Source organism: Callionymus lyra, chromosome 8, assembly GCF_982586985.1.
Source record: "Callionymus lyra chromosome 8, fCalLyr1.hap1.1, whole genome shotgun sequence".
NCBI classification, from domain to species: domain Eukaryota; kingdom Metazoa; phylum Chordata; class Actinopteri; order Syngnathiformes; family Callionymidae; genus Callionymus; species Callionymus lyra.
The window spans coordinates 25,530,201-25,546,314 of record NC_141825.1 but is presented as its reverse complement, the minus strand read 5'-3'; the positions used below and the strand labels follow the sequence as shown (position 1 = coordinate 25,546,314).

General features: G+C 41.0%; 1 protein-coding gene across 1 annotated transcript in view; it reads left to right on the top strand.

Annotated features, from left to right (window-relative positions):
• Positions 1 to 8,066: 8,066 nt before the first annotated feature.
• Positions 8,067 to 16,114, top strand: part of met (MET proto-oncogene, receptor tyrosine kinase) — a 79,248-nt gene continuing 71,200 nt past the window's right edge. The window contains exons 1-2 of the mRNA XM_087798112.1: positions 8,067 to 8,237; positions 10,043 to 11,257. Of these exons, the coding sequence (XP_087654238.1) occupies positions 10,049 to 11,257 (1,209 nt within the window). The 5' untranslated portion in view covers positions 8,067 to 8,237; positions 10,043 to 10,048. The remainder of the gene's footprint in view (positions 8,238 to 10,042; positions 11,258 to 16,114) is intronic.

The following is a 16,114-nucleotide window of genomic DNA, read 5'->3' as shown; positions in this document are numbered from 1 at the left end:
CTCTAATCACGTGACATTTTCAAATACATGTGTTTTATTCCCAGTCAATCATCCATCGAACTGTAACATTTGTGGCAAAACTCAAATTTATTTTTTAATTTCTTTTGACATAAATAAGATTAAATAGTTACAAATACAAAGTACATATTTCCTTTGATGTCTTTACATGAAGGTATTTCATAGATTGAAACTGAAAAAAATCAGACGGATAAAATATCCAATATTTGACAAGTAGATCTGAGCTGTGTCTCAAATCTCATACTTGTGTACTTAAACTTAGTGTTTTTAGTGCACAAGTGCGTCTAAATTCTTAGTATGTAAATGTAGTGCTCCATACACACTAGATTGTCAGTAAAACACAAAACTGAGTATGAATCGATGGACAATTCCAACACTAAACGACTCCATCTTAGTGACATCTATATATATATATATATATATATATATATATAAATTATAATACTTCCAGGTGTATTTTCAGCAGCAGTACGAGGATGACACGTCTTCGCTGCTGAAACAGGCATAAATATTTCGCCTGTATTTTTGTGTGTAAGTGGGAGGAGAATTATCATTTGTATTTTCATTTAAGTTCGTAAGGAAGTAAAAAAAACATGAATTTAACTTATTTAATGAATAAAACACAACTTTATAGTAACGCTAACTTGTGCCATTAGCCTAGCCGTGGCTAATAAAAACAATATAAGAATAGGAGATGATCCATAAATCTACAGTGGGTATGAAAAGTAACCGAACCCCTTCGATTTTTCACTCTTTGAACAATTTATATTAAAAAAGGAACATTTAAATATCACGAGTGTACTTCAATCGAAAGGGGTCTTACTCACAGTAATCCTAAAAATCCTACAGATAACTCCACACACGTACACGTTATATCACACATTCAGTTGCTAACTATTTAGCCAAAGCTACATATTAACACGATGCTGATGCTAACGTAGCTAGCGTCGTTCAGGCCTGACTGAAGGAGCGAGTACATTTATTTTTTAATAACCTGAGCAAATACTCGGTGACATGAGAGAGTTTCTTCTATGTTGTGTTCAGAGTTAATATCCTCTGGATGTAGATCTTCAGACGCTACATGTCGTCAGATAAACATCTTTGATTTCCTCTCCGAACAAACATGGCGACGATGGAGATCGAAGGACTGATGAAGAAAATGAAGAAGGAGCAGAAACTTAATAACATGAGGTTTGTTATCAGTTTATACTCGTGTTTACATGTGAAGAACATCTTTTACTACGACTTTACTTCCCAGACGTGACTCTAACTCTCTGGGTCGTGGTGACCCGAAGGCCTGAAATAAATGTGTTTGTGGTATCCCTTGTGTTGTCTCTGGGTCAAGGTGACCCGAAGGCCTGAAATAAATGTGTTTGTGGTATCCCTTGTGTTGTCTCTGGGTCAAGGTGACCCGAAGGCCTGAAATAAATGTGTTTGTGGTATCCCTTGTGTTGTCTCTGGGTCAAGGTGACCCGAAGGCCCGAAATAAATGTGTGTGTGGTATCCCTTGTGTTGTCTCTGGGTCAAGGTGACCCGAAGGCCCAGAAACAAATGTGTTTGTGGTATCCCATGTGTTGTCTCTGGGTCAAGGTGACCTGAAGGCCTGAAAAACAAATCTGTGTGTGGTATTACTTGTTTTCTCTCTGGGTCAAGGTGACCTGAAGGCCCAGAAACAAATGTGTTTGTGGTATCCCTTGTAATGTCTCTGGGTCAAGGTGACCTGAAAACCCGAAAAACAAATCTGTTTATGGTATCCCTTGTGTTGTCTCTTGGTCAAGGTAACCGAAGGCCTGAAAAAAAATCTGTTTGTGGTATCCCTTGTAATGTCTCTGGGTCAAGGTGGCCTGAAGGCCCGAAAAACAAATCTGTTTGTGGTATCCCTTGTGTTGTCTCTGGGTCAAGGTGACCTGAAGGCCTGAAAACAAATGTGTTGGTGGTATCCCTTGTGTCGCCTCAGGGTCAATGTGACTTAAAGGCCTGAAAATAAATCTGTTTGTAGTATCCCTTGTGTTTTCTCTGGGTCAAGGTGACCTGAATGCCCGAAAATAAAATCTGTTTGAGGCATCCCTTGTGTTTTCTCTGATTCAAGGTGACCCGAAGGCCTGAAAACAAATGTGTTTGTGGTATCCCTTGTGTTGTCTCTGGTTCAAGGTGACATCTCTTACTAAGACTTTACTTCCCAGACGTGTAATACGTACCTGTCACGGTGACGTGTCTGTCGTCGTGAACTTGTCCGCCTTCGTTCACAGTTGAAGTTGAACTGCTCGTAAATCACCGGAGAATTCCGCACTTTTTCCACCTCGTCTCTGAGGCCAGACCTCCTCTCACCTGCCTCTCATTACCTGGTTCTGTCATTAACCTGCTCAACTTCACCTGCGGTGTCTGATCTGTGGGGAGAGTCCAGACGCTCCATCTGCTGGACGGACGAGTGGAAGCCTTTGATGGGATCAGAGCCGCAATTAGACTTGGACGTGTCCAGGTCCACTTGTGTGGACTCGTCCGGTGATTCATGTCCTCAGTGACGTGGACTGATGTAATCAAGGAAGAAGATACTAGTGTGTAAAAGGTTTATTGTGGGGGTTTTAGGCTTGAAAATGAGTGAAGACACCTCGTAAACACATAAATAGCTACACAAATTCTTGTCTGGACTATTGTAACAGTTTGTTTGCATGTCTAAACCAGAAGAATCTGTCTTGCCTGCAGTTCATACAAAACTCTGCAGCCAGAATTCTGAGCCGCTCTAGTAGAAGAACTCACATTTCTCCTTCAAACTCTTCACTGGCTGCCAGTTTCTTTCAGGATCAATTTAAAATTCTGGTTCTGACTTTCAGATCTATTCATGGTCAGACCTTCCATCAGTGATCTGATCCAGACTTACACCCCAGCTCGGGCTCTGAGGTCTGTGGATCAGAATCTACTGATGGTTCCTGAACTTCCGGACCAGAGGAGAGAAATCCTTCCAGACTGTTGCTCCTAAGCTTTGGAACCATCTCTGTGTTTGATGATCTACTGACTCCTTCAAGAAACATCTGTGTTTGATGATCTACTGACTCCTTCAAGAAACATCTGTGTTTGATGATCTACTGACTCCTTCAAGAAACATCTGTGTTTGATGATCTACTGACTCCTTCAAGAAACATCTGTGTTTGATGATCTACTGACTCCTTCAAGAAACATCTGTGTTTGATGATCTACTGACTCCTTCAAGAAACATCTGTGTTTGATGATCTACTGACTCCTTCAAGAAACATCTGTGTTTGATGATCTACTGACTCCTTCAAGAAACATCTGTGTTTGATGATCTACTGACTCCTTCAAGAAACATCTGTGTTTGATGATCTACTGACTCCTTCAAGAAACATCTGTGTTTGATGATCTACTGACTCCTTCAAGAAACATCTGTGTTTGATGATCTACTGACTCCTTCAAGAAACATCTCAAGACACTTTTATTTGATCTTTTCCCTGATTCTCTGGAACTCCTGTGTTTGTCTTGGTGTTGTTTTGATCTTTTACATATATATACACTATTAAATATAAATTACTTTTTGGTATCCCTTGACCCAGAGACCCCGAAAACACATGTTTTTGATATCCCTTGTGTCGTCTCATGGTCAAGGTGACCCGCAAACAAATGTATTTTTGGTATCCCTTGTGTTGTCTCTGGGTCAAGATGACCCCGAGAACCAGAAAACAAATGTGTTTTTGGTATCCCTTTCGTTGTCTCTGGGTCAAGATCACCCCGGAGGCCCCCGAAAACGATTTGTGATTTTGATATCCCTTGTGTTGTCTCAGGGTCAAGGTAACCCCGCAAACAAATGTGTTTTTGGTATCCCTTGTCTTGTCTCAGAGTTAAGGTGAACGACCTCCACCACTGCATACGTGTTTAAAGAAGCCATGGAGATCGAACTATTTAAAATAAAATATTGTCAAAGAAGAACCATCAACAGTAAAACATGATAATAAACACTGGTATTTAAAAAACGCCTCGAGCTTCACTTGAATTTGTAAGAAAAGTTCTTCCCTCGCAGACACGATCCAGGAGCTTAAAGAGTTTGACGAGAGGGATTTTCTGCTCTTCAGCTGCGACCGCACAAGTGAAGATGTTGAAGTTCAGGATCTTGTTTTTTTTTTCTTTCACGCTCGACAAAACACAGCTGCAGCCAAACGTGCCACAATAGACGCCAGAAACCAGTCGCGTCACCCGTGGAAACGTCAACAATCTGCCACAAAAACAGGAGGTCGCAGCGAGAAAGAGGGCGTCTGTCGACACGCAGGTGCTGCGACGCCATTCCTGCCGCACGCGTCATCTGTCGGGGTTTCCACGTTCTGCGTGCCGGCGGCGTGAGGTTCACCGCCCGAGTAGACCTTCTATTTAGTAGACCAGGACCTGGCAACAACAACACAGTCCCCCCGCGCAGCAGCCGCAGAGACACACCCCTGTACAGTCACACACATACACACACACACACACACACACACACACACACACACACACACACACAAACACACACACACACACCCGTCAGACACACCCCGGGGCTACACAATCTCTCTCACACTCACCATGAGTTGTGAAACTTCCTCACGCAGGAATTGAAAGAAGCCTTTCTTTTGTGTGTTTTTTTAATCTTTTTAACAAACTTCTCAGAGTGAACTAGTTAAAGTAAACTAGTTATTGTTCCGCAGGAGCTTCGGCAGCGAGAGTGTGTGTGTGTGTGTGTGTGTGTGTGTTTGCCCTCACGTAACATCCTAGAGGTGCCGATCAATGAAGCCTTTTGACGACAAAAAAAAAAGTGACTCAAACAAACTGAATCCTTGTTTGTTTTCCAAGCATCGTTGACCGTGTCGACCCAGATTAAGCTGCATTTAATGAGACAATTAGTTGTTTCCACTGACTTTCTTTAACTGCCTTTAAACGAGTCGTGTGAAGACGTTTGTCGGCGTCAACAGAATGTTATTGACGCTGTATTATTGATGGTGAATCAGGAATATACAGGTAAAGGTAAAGTTTTAGTACTGAACGAGGATCTACTTTATTCAGGAAAAATGTTATATTATTATTATTGTTATCGTGGTCTAAAGACCTCTACTTAGGGATGGATGAGGAACTACCTAAAAGTCCTCAAGCAACCTCTGGGTAACTTAGGATTCTTGAAGGAAAAATACATCTTTGAATCTCTTACGCTGTAGCTTTGAACCACTGCTACACTGAGAAAATATTTAGTTTAAATAATATTAAAATAACTGTAGAAGAGTCGAGGAAAAGTATGTGCTTGCTACAGTTGTTAAGACTTGCTCAGCTGTAGGCAAGACAGACCGGAGAGTGTCAAGACCACGACCACGACCAAGACCAAGACCAAGACCAAGACCAAGACCAAGACCAAGACCAAGACCAAGACCAAGACCAAGACCAAGACCAAGACCAAGACCAAGACCAAGACCAAGACCAAGACCAAGACCAAGACCAGGACAAAGGCCAAGAACAGGACCAAGACCAAGACCAGGACCAGGACCAGGACCAGGACCAAGACCAAGACCAAGACCAAGACCAAGACCAGGACCAAGACCAAGACCAAGACCAAGACCTAGACCTAGACCTAGACCTAGACCAGACCAAGTCCTAGACCAAGACCAAGACCAGGACCAGGACCAGGATCAGGACCAGGACCAGGACCAGGACCAAGACATAGACATAGACCTAGACCTAGACCTAGACATAGACATAGACATAGACATAGACCTAGACCAAGACCAAGACCAAGACCAAGACATAGACATAGACATAGACATAGACATAGACATAGACATAGACCCAGACATAGACATAGACATAGACATAGACATAGACATAGTCCTAGACCTAGACCTAGACCAAGACCAAGACCAAGACCAAGACCAAGACCAAGACCAAGACATAGACATAGACATAGACAAAGACATAGACATAGACATAGACATAGACATAGTCCTAGACCTAGACCTAGACCAAGACCAAGACCAAGACCAAGACCAAGACATAGACATAGACATAGACATTGACCCAGACATAGACATAGACATAGACCATATAGTGTCAAATCAAAGACCAAGACCAATACCACCTGAATATTTAAGCTATTTTTAACACTATCTTCACACGACATCACAGCTAATGGCCAGGTTTAGTTTAACACTTTAAATCCAACAAGCAAAAAAATAAAGAAATCAAATCGTGTGGGAACTTGCCTGCTTGAGTCCTTGGCTCCTTCAAGGGTTTGAATGATGTCATCTGCTAAATTGTCTTTGTAGTTGTTACGGGTTGGTATGTTAGTAATTTATATTTGTAGAACGCATAAAATACATATGTTTATTTAAGGTATATAAGTCACCATGAAGCAGAAAGTGGGCGGAGCTCAAGGGTCTAAACAGTGGAAGAGGCTCCATCACTTTCCTTCAACACTGTTATCAGGGTCTCCAGTTCTCTGTTCTGCCTGCCCTCCTTTCAGGAAGTGGAACAAAGGAATATTCTGTGTCGCGCTCTGTGATTCATGGCCGAGACACAATGACACGGTCGGTTTGGTCCCGATACCGTAGATCGTTCTTCTCGGCTGACTGAACACTTTCAGCGTGACTCACGGGGTCCAGGAAGAGAAGGTCAGGTGGTGTTTCATCAAACTTTGTTGGACTGTTTCTTCATCCTGTTGACGGATCGTGAGGCAACATCGTCCGCTTGCAACACTCTGAGTGTGGATTTTAGATGTTTGGAATGAAAAACCAACCACTAGATGTCACTGTGACTCACACTGCAGCAGCATTAATAATAAATTATAAATAAAAGTGTGTTTAAGTTGATGGAGCAACTTTTTCAGATTCGAAAAATTCACAATTAACTGGATTCTATTAAAAAAACATCTATCTTTATCCATTATTTAGATTTAAATTAAAAATACAAGTAAGTTTCTGTTTAGTTTTGTTGGACTGTGACGCCACTGTTGACCTCACATAATAATAAAAAACTAACAAACATGATAACCTTTTTTTAAAAGAATGAAAAATGAATCTAGTAAGTTTTTTTAAAAAAAAGGGTTTTTAAAGTTAATATAGAAACTTTTCGAGATTCAAAAATCTTCCATTAAGAACCATATTCTAAAAACAAGTTTTTTAAATCCATTATTTCGATCCAAATCAAAAGTAAAAGTTTTTTACTGTGATGCCTCTGTTGATAGGTACTGACCACTGCAGACTTAAATAACTCAATATCCTCTTTGGCATCAGGCAGTAAATCTTATAATATTTTCTCATTTGAGTTTTAACTTGCTCATTATCACTATATATATATATATTTTAACTTTATAGTCAAGTTTATTTTAAACTGAATCTTTAGTCTTTGCTGTGGAATGTATGGCATATTCATTATATTTGTATAATTAATGTAAATATAACTTTTACTGGTACATATATTGTAAGACAATGGAACTTATATTCATTTATTTAATTAAATATATGTGTGTGTGACCTATAAACTCAGTTTATCTAAACTGATGAGTTTACATTCTGAAGGTTTTAATGTGTATTTGATATGTAATCTCATGATTTCTTGCTTCGTATATAATTTACTTTCATAGTAAAGTATAAATTAAAATCACTTTTCATTAAGTGTGACTACATTCATTCGGATTAGAAATGACGCAAGAATAATGTCATTAATGATCATTATTTTTATTTTATTTTTTATCCTCGCTAACCTACTAAATCAGGATGAGTGAGTTTTTCTGGAATTATTATTATTAAAAAGTAAATAAATATGACTTAAAACTTTCTACAGCAAACCCTTCAGAATAAATGAATAAAATGATGAATAAACTACATTATTTCACATGTAATCTTCTGTCATTCCCAGAGAAGAGTCGTCACCACCTCGTGTTGGATCCTCAGGTGTGAGAACCCCCTGAACGCCTCACCTGAGCGCGCGCGGCTGTGAGAGTGGAAGGGGGCGTGGCCTGCGTGTGAGTGGCAGCGGCAGCATCAGATGAAGTCAGTCCTCAGACTTCACTGGCTTCACTGGACAAAGATCTGCTGCCGTGGAGCTCAAACAAAGTTGGATCGTCCGCGGATCTGGTTCCTCTCCCCGCGGAGAGTCTCGAAGAAAGATCCGGAACAAGAAGATTATTTGTTTTTTGAAGGAAAAACCTTTTGGAATAATGATTTGATCCAAGATATTCTTCTCTTTACCAACAGGTGAGTTTATCATCACGCGCCTCACTTTCCTCTTCTTGTTGAGAAACTGAGTTTCTGTCAAAAGATTTCACGAAATATCAACAACAAACTTCCACGTGTTTGTTTATTTTTTTGTGACGAATCTCCCGTGAGTCATTTCTCTTTGATTCAACTCAGATCTCGTTCTTTTTAAAAAAAACAACTAAAAACACGTTTTTCTTTTTCCGTTTTCTTTGACGAATATATTTCACTTTAAAATAAAAACTCTATATGAACAACTTAAAATAAAATCACGTGGTTTGTTTTATGTATTTTTTGGAATCTACTAGTGAAAATATTCCTTCTGATGTTCACATGATGATGATGATGATGATGATGATGATATTTGGACAGATCTTCTCGTTTCCGACTCGTGTTTACTGTCAAATATAAGTTGAGCCATAAATCCTTCAGGTGTAGAAAAAGCTGTGCAGTTCAGCACTGATAGTTTTCTTCAATGGTTAGAAACTTGTATTTTAAAGAAAGATAACAGTAGACGTTCCGCTCGATTTATGCTCCATTTTATTGGAATATATCTAATATTTACAGGTTAAAAAAAGGATATTAAACAAACCAAATCAACCCTCTTTTCGTGCTCATTCCATTTTATATCTGAATATATCTTAAGTTTATCTAGGAACAATAACAACAACCATAAAAACAAAAATATTATAAGTACATCCCAACATATCTATCTATCTATCTATCTATCTATCTATCTATCTATCTATCTATCTATCTATCTATCTATCTATCTATCTATCTATCTATCTATCTATCTATCTATCTATCTATCTATCTATCTATCTCATTTACTTACTTACTATTGAACATGTAATGCTATTAATGATATTTAGAATATATGTTTTATTAAAAAGTTTTTTGCAACTGTATTAATGATAATTAAATACATCATTTTCTATTCATTTTAACTAGAAACGTTTCTATGGTTCAGTCTGTCTCGGGACACTGAGTTCAACAAATTAAACTGGGTTATGTCACAAAAATTTAAACCAGATCCCAAAAATCATGAAGGACATTTAGTGAACACTTTTTGTCATTTCAGTTTTAAGTGAAAGCATTTATTAAGTTTGATGGATTAAAGGTGACCTGTCTGTGATTCTAATATCTTATTCTAAAAAAACAGTTTGTGTAGTAAAACTGCCTTAAACATACCCAAAGTCTCTGGTGGACTCCTGTATTCTAGTGTTCTCAGCAGCACCGCAGCATGCAAATGCACATTTAGCAAATTCTCCGCCACCTCCTCCTCTTTTCTCCCTCCCTGCCACTGAAAACGCGTCCGCCGGCAGCCTGCAATTTAGTCGCTGGGGTTATTTGTCATTTGGCTGGACAGTCCCCGCTGTGACTTCCCTCCCACCTCTTTTGTAATAATCGAGTTTATCTCCGCTCCCCTGGGCTCCTGCTCTCTCAAACTTGGGGCCGGTGGTTGTGTGGCCAGAAGCTGCTCACTGGCTGATTCACTGCTTCGCCTCTTGCTGTGGTCGTGGCTGAACTGGACTCCAGTGTAGTGCGCCGCCCGAGTCCAGCTTCTGGTTAGACTTGAGTCAGAAGTAGATGCTCATTTGGCAACTGAACTTTTGAGTCACCGAGGGCCCCCACACTGGACCGGTCTCTCTGCAGTGACTACAGCTGTCACCGTGACCATTGTTTCTCTTCACTTTGCTCGTTCTCACCCTGCAAACAATGCAAACCATCCAGTGATATTTTTAGCTCCCGGTTTCCCAGCAGGTTTTCCTCACCTTCTCGTGTCTTTTTTGTCTTTCTAGAACAGGATGAATCCCCGCTTCCTGGAAGCCGTCCACATGGTCACGCTCTGGACTCTGTTCTCCAGGGTGCAAGGCCAGTGTGGCAGATCAACAGAGGGTTCCAAGCTCAACCTGTCAGCCCAGTATGACCTTCCTACCTTCACCGCCGACTTTCCCATACAGAATGTGGTAACGCTGGACGGGATCATTTATGTCGGGGCCGTGAACCGGATCTACGCCTTGGACCCGGATCTTAAAAAGGTGTCCGAGTACCACACAGGCCCGTTGTTCTCCAACCAGACTTGTGGCAGAAGAGTGAACAGCACGGACAGCAGGACAAGGGTTGACAACAACAATGTCGCTCTGGTGATCGAGAACATTTACGACAAGGGTCTGTTCAGTTGCGGCTCTGCAGACAACGGCGTTTGTCGCCGCCATGTTCTGGATGATGACGTCAGCCCTAAGCGGTTAGACGAGCAGGTGTACTGCTTCGCAGACAAAGTCCGACCGGGCCACGGTCTACCTCTTGATTCCGATGTCGTGGTCAGTCCATCGGGATCTCAAGTGCTTAATGTTGAGAGCAACGTGATTCAGTTCTTCGTGGGAAACTCACAGATTCCAGGCCACACAGCTTTCCCAGGCAGCGCCACACAACCCCACACTATCTCCCTGAGGAAGATGAAGACGAGCCAAAACGGCTTCACCTTCTTCTCAAACCTTTCGTACATGGACTTGATTCCACCTCTACGTGGAAACTACTACCTGAAGTACGTCTACTCATTTCACAGCGGCCCCTTCACCTACTTCCTGACGGTGCAGCGAGTGAGCCAAGACTCCGAGGCCTACCACACTCGCATCGTACGCATGTGCTCGTCGGATCTCGTGATCCGCCGCTACGTTGAAATGCCCCTTGAGTGCATAAGCACCAACAGGAGGCGAAGGCGCCGCACCACGGAAGACGTGAAGGTCTTCAACATTCTCCAGGCAGCCCACGTCACCAAGATAGGCAGCGACGTGGAACTGCAGAAGCAGCTCTACGTCCAAGAAGGAGACGATGTCCTCTTCGCCGCCTTCGCCCGGGGGAAAGTGAACTCGTCCGAGCCCACCGCCAACTCGGCGGTCTGCATCATGTCGCTGAAGCACATCAACAAGATGTTCAAGATGTACATGGAGAAATGCAACACCGTGGATCCATATCACTTCACTGGGTCCAACAACAAGACCTGCTACAACTCGGTAAGAACACCTTGTTGATTTGCTGTGTTTGTTGGGTGCCATCCCTAAAAAGAGGAACCCCTTCAAGGAGTTCCATTCCAGTGTGTCGCTGTAAATGGGGAGCATTTGTTTTAACGCAGTGTAAGTCCAGCCCCTGAGAGAAAGGCTGTTGCTGTTTCTTGCTGTTTATCCAAATGGAAACTTCAAAAAGTCATTATGGAAATTAATACAACCGCCGTCTCCAAACCACAGCCGCTAAACAGTTTGGCGTCACATGGGTGACCAGGTGGGCTGCGCGGTCAAGAATAGGTGGTGGAGTTCATGACTTCTTATCATCACAAAAAACACTTCAGAATAACATGAAAGTCTTCTAGTTGAAAGTTCAATTCTCATCATCACTTTTCCTTTTTCTCACCTGCCTTCGAATGACTGATCGCTGACAACTTTTCAAAAATATTTGCAGAAGCTCGGCTGTCTTCGTCCCGAGGAAAGATTTTATGTAAACACATTCGCTAAGGTCGAGGCTAAAGAATAATGAATCTTCAACGAAGCCAGAGAGCTCCAACCATTCTTCCGTCTCACTCCATTTGTCGGTATCTACTGCAGGAAGGAGGAAAAAAAACAAAACAACCGTCATCCTATCTTTCCTCCTCATCCCTGTTTACCCTGGAAATTAATTTTCGCTCTCAGCATAAACGTCAACAACACATATTAAGTGAGATTGATTGAAGAGTAATACGTGTGGGAAAAGTCAACTCATAAGAGTATAAAACAAGTTTATTATTAATCCAAGTAAATATAAAAACTGTAGCTTAACAGATTTGTGACAAGATTATTCAACCTTTAAGGGAACGACCTTTAGATACAAAGTAAGTAAGTAAGTAATATTTATTTATATAGCGCTTTTCGAGACCAGGGTCACAAAGCGCTTAGACAATCAAAACAATACTCAAAAAAGTACATACTTTAAAGATCAAGATAATACTGAGAACAACACAGGAGTTCGAGAAATTCAAGGAAAAGCCTGAACAAATAGAAACGTCTTAAGATGTTTCTTAAAGGAGTCAGTAGATCCATCAAGCGCAAAGAGAGAGAAGATCGTTCCAAAGCTTAGGAGCAACAGCCTGAAAAGATTTCTCTCCTCTGGTCCTGAGCCGTGTGCGTGGAACCATAAGTAGATTCTGATCCACAGACCTCAGAGCCTGAGCTGGGGTGTAAGGCTGGATCAGATCAGTGATGTAAGGAGGAGCCTGACAAAGGGCAACTTGACCGACAAAAAGCGTCTTCTAGTGTCAAGAGTCACAGGCTAAAAATAAAACACCTTTCACACAGTAACGGTCAATAGAAATCAGACCAATTATTTCTCTTTCTGGACCCGGGGGCCCCGGTGGTTTGGGGACCATTGATGACGCCGACCCCGAGGTCGAGCTGTTGTTCATGTTGTGTAAGTTGTGAAAACCAGGTTTTTGACTCTTTGTCCTCCTTAACCATTAGCGTTGCCCTAAAGTATCTCCTTCTTCTCTTCTTTTCTTAAACACTTGTCATGATGTTCAACAATAATCTCCTTTTGTTTTGACTCAACCGTAGAGCGGGGCCACATAAAATGAGTGAATCCTCTGATTTGAGGGTCAAAGTTCAGACGGAGCCACGAGTTAAGGTCGTTCTCGTCCATATTTGGCGGAGCGATGCTGTTTTTTTCCGCACCTTTAGATAAAACGCTGTGTAAAAAAAAGAAACCATAGAAGGTAAAGTCGACTCCTGGCTTCGCTCCAGACGATGAAGGTTCTTTGAACGTTACATCACAGATCAACCCGGTGAAGAAGCAGAAGTTTGCACTAATGAAATCATTCCCTCTCGGTCGGGTTCGTTCCAAACATCTTCCTGCCAGCAGTCGTTTAGAAGACTCGACGGAATCACTCGATCGACGGCGACGTTCATTGAACCCTGTCGATAAATTAACTCGCTCATAATCCTCCTCAGTCTTGTCACCTCCGACTAATAAGCCTTTGCTTTGGATTAGGAGAGAGAAGGTCACGGTTGCGTCAATAAAGTGTGTGTTTGACTGAACTTTGTTTTCAAAGTCGTGTGTTGTCGCTGTTTAAAACGAGTGAGTGTGTCGTGGAAGCGCATGTTTGTGGTAAATCATCCAGAATATCAGGAGTAGAAAGTGCTTTACAACCGACAACCATCTCAGGCTCGTGTCGTTATGATGGTTTGGACCCAAAACTGCTGTTCATTTTCACACATTGATGAGGAAACTAAAGTTTAAATACAAGTTCAATTATATTTCTTAGTTATTTATGTACATATAACTGTTCATTAAATGATTTTTATCATTGTGTTGTTCTTGTTGTTATCTTGATCTTTTAAGTATATATTTTATTGAGTTTTGTTTTGATTGTTTAAGCACTTTGTGACCCTGGTCTGGAAAAGCACTATATAAATATAATTTACTTACTTACTTACTTATAAAATGTGATATTTAAAGAAAATTAACTGCACTTGCAGTTTTTGCATTAAAAGAAAATGTGTGAAAAAACAAAACAGATATAGAAAAACTAACATTTTTACACAGGATATAGAATTATGGAAATACTGCCCACCCAAATGAAGAAAATAATACTTTATAAATATATATTAATTAATAAGCAGTGAAGAAGTATTCAAGTCTACACCAGAAAACATGATGGTTGTTTTTTTCCCCCTGAAAAAGTTAATATTTCAACAAATTCACCTGAATTATTCAGAGTCAGTTGTTAACATTAATAATAATCTCAGTTGCTTTTATTGAAAACAGTCTTTTGAACGGCATCATGGGTCGTGAAACCAACATTAGATTTTTGGTGAAGCTAATATTGAAATAGCAATTCAAAGCTCCGGCTCCGCAACATGACTCGAGTTGTGAGTCCAGTAGTCAGTGGAGGTGAAGGTACGTCCAGGCGTCCAAGGGAAGGTGCTGCTGAATCCACTGAAGGACGAGCAGGGAAAGTGAGGAATGGTAAACAGAGGGGGGCTCAGATCCAGCGTGGTGCACAATACATTTCTGACCTTCAGCGAGCCGTGATGAATGGCGGCGTGATAACGGGCCGTCGGCAGCTGAATGGAAGATGATCCCTCGATTCTTCTCGGACCAACAACCCCCCCCCACCTGTCATCTGTGGGAAAATGCCTTTTTTTTAAAAAAAAACAGCCAATTGGATTTAATCGTATCACGATAAGATCTGCTGAATGTGGAAACATTGGTACATTTGCAAAGATCCCGCAGATGAGTCAGTTTTGGTACATTATTGATCGAAGGTTCTAGATCTGAGGTCAGTCTTGTCGTCCACAGCAGGGGTCCGCAACATTTGTTTTGCACCGGGGACCAGAATAATGTGGGCATTACATTCATGGACCGACCTTCAGGTAACAAAAAGTGAAAATAAAAATTGCACGACCGGTAAATTAACTGAAATGAAGTGCAAGAGCTCCGGACGTTTGATTGTTTGCCGACGATGGTGTTCTTTATGTGTGTGTCTCCCAGCTTCTAGAGACTTTGTGACAATGTGTGAGCAATTTTAGTTTTGAGCAATTTTTATCAAGAAAAGAGGTATTTGGATCAAATATTTTGTTTCTCAAGACTTTGTGTTTCACTAATTTTATCTAGCTAACAGGTTTATTTTTGCGTGAACTTGACTGAAACAAGCGTCTTGAACCGAAGAAGCTTCTCGGACAAGAACGTCTTCCTAGAACTGAACACGGTCCAGATGACTCTTGAATCTCTTGGATAACCACGACCTCAGTTCCATGAGAACCTTCACAAACCTCTCGAGGTGTTAAGAGTCACAGGCTAATGTTACTTAGAGAAATTCTTGTTCCTATTTCCTATTGTTCAGCCCCGCTCTCAGGTGCCTTATGGACCGGTGCTGGTCCACCGACCACCGGTCTAGAGGACACTTGATGAAAATATGTTGGTGCCACATTATGGATAAAGTGTTTTCTCGGCTGTAATTGGTGCAAATCAGGCGTCAGCATCTTCAGTGTCGCTCACATTTGTATCTTGTTTTTTTTTTAAAAGCACCTTCTTGGTGTTTTCGGCAAAGCTTTGAAGGATCAAACCAAAGTGTCTCTCGATGTTTGGAGAGACGGCGTCAATAGCTTAAGCAAATGAACATCAGACTCTCAAGAATTTGACTAAAAGTGTTGATATATACCTTTCTCCATTTCCCTGCAGGAGCTGAAATATTTAAATAGTTTCACTGTTTTTCTTTACCGTGTGAAAGAAAGACGAATTACCTTCGTTAACTTGAATAACCTACGATCACCTGCTGATGAAGTCAACGCTTTAATAAAGTTAATTTCTGTCTTCATGGTGTAGACTTTTTAAAAAAAAGGATCAAAAAGGAAATCATCCACTTACGTCAAGGTCGGTTGAGGTGATAAAAGAAGCAGATCCTCCCCTCGCCCGACATCCCTGAAAACGAGGGCAATACTCGCTTTTTATTGGTCGGTTATAAAACATTCTTTACCCGCGACTGTCTTTTGATCGTCAGGTTTGCGAGAGTCGTGACCTTATTCTTGCCCGAGGTAGAGAAAGTCAGCGAAGGCTATAATTTCGATGCAACCGAAAAAAGATCATAACAGTTTTCCTAACTTGTAATGTGTGCTTGAAGAGCCAACGTTGGCAACGTCTTTGCACAAAGTTCAGAGGATTGCAAGAGCTGAATATTTTTACATTATTAAAGGAATAAAATAACATTTTATTTATACCCATAATGCATCACATTGACAAAAGTGACTCATTCGTCCTCCTTGTTTTTGGTCTGTAGCAACACAGGCTTAATACATTTATCTAAATTAGATAAAACAGTTAATACATTTTTATTTATTTTATTTTTA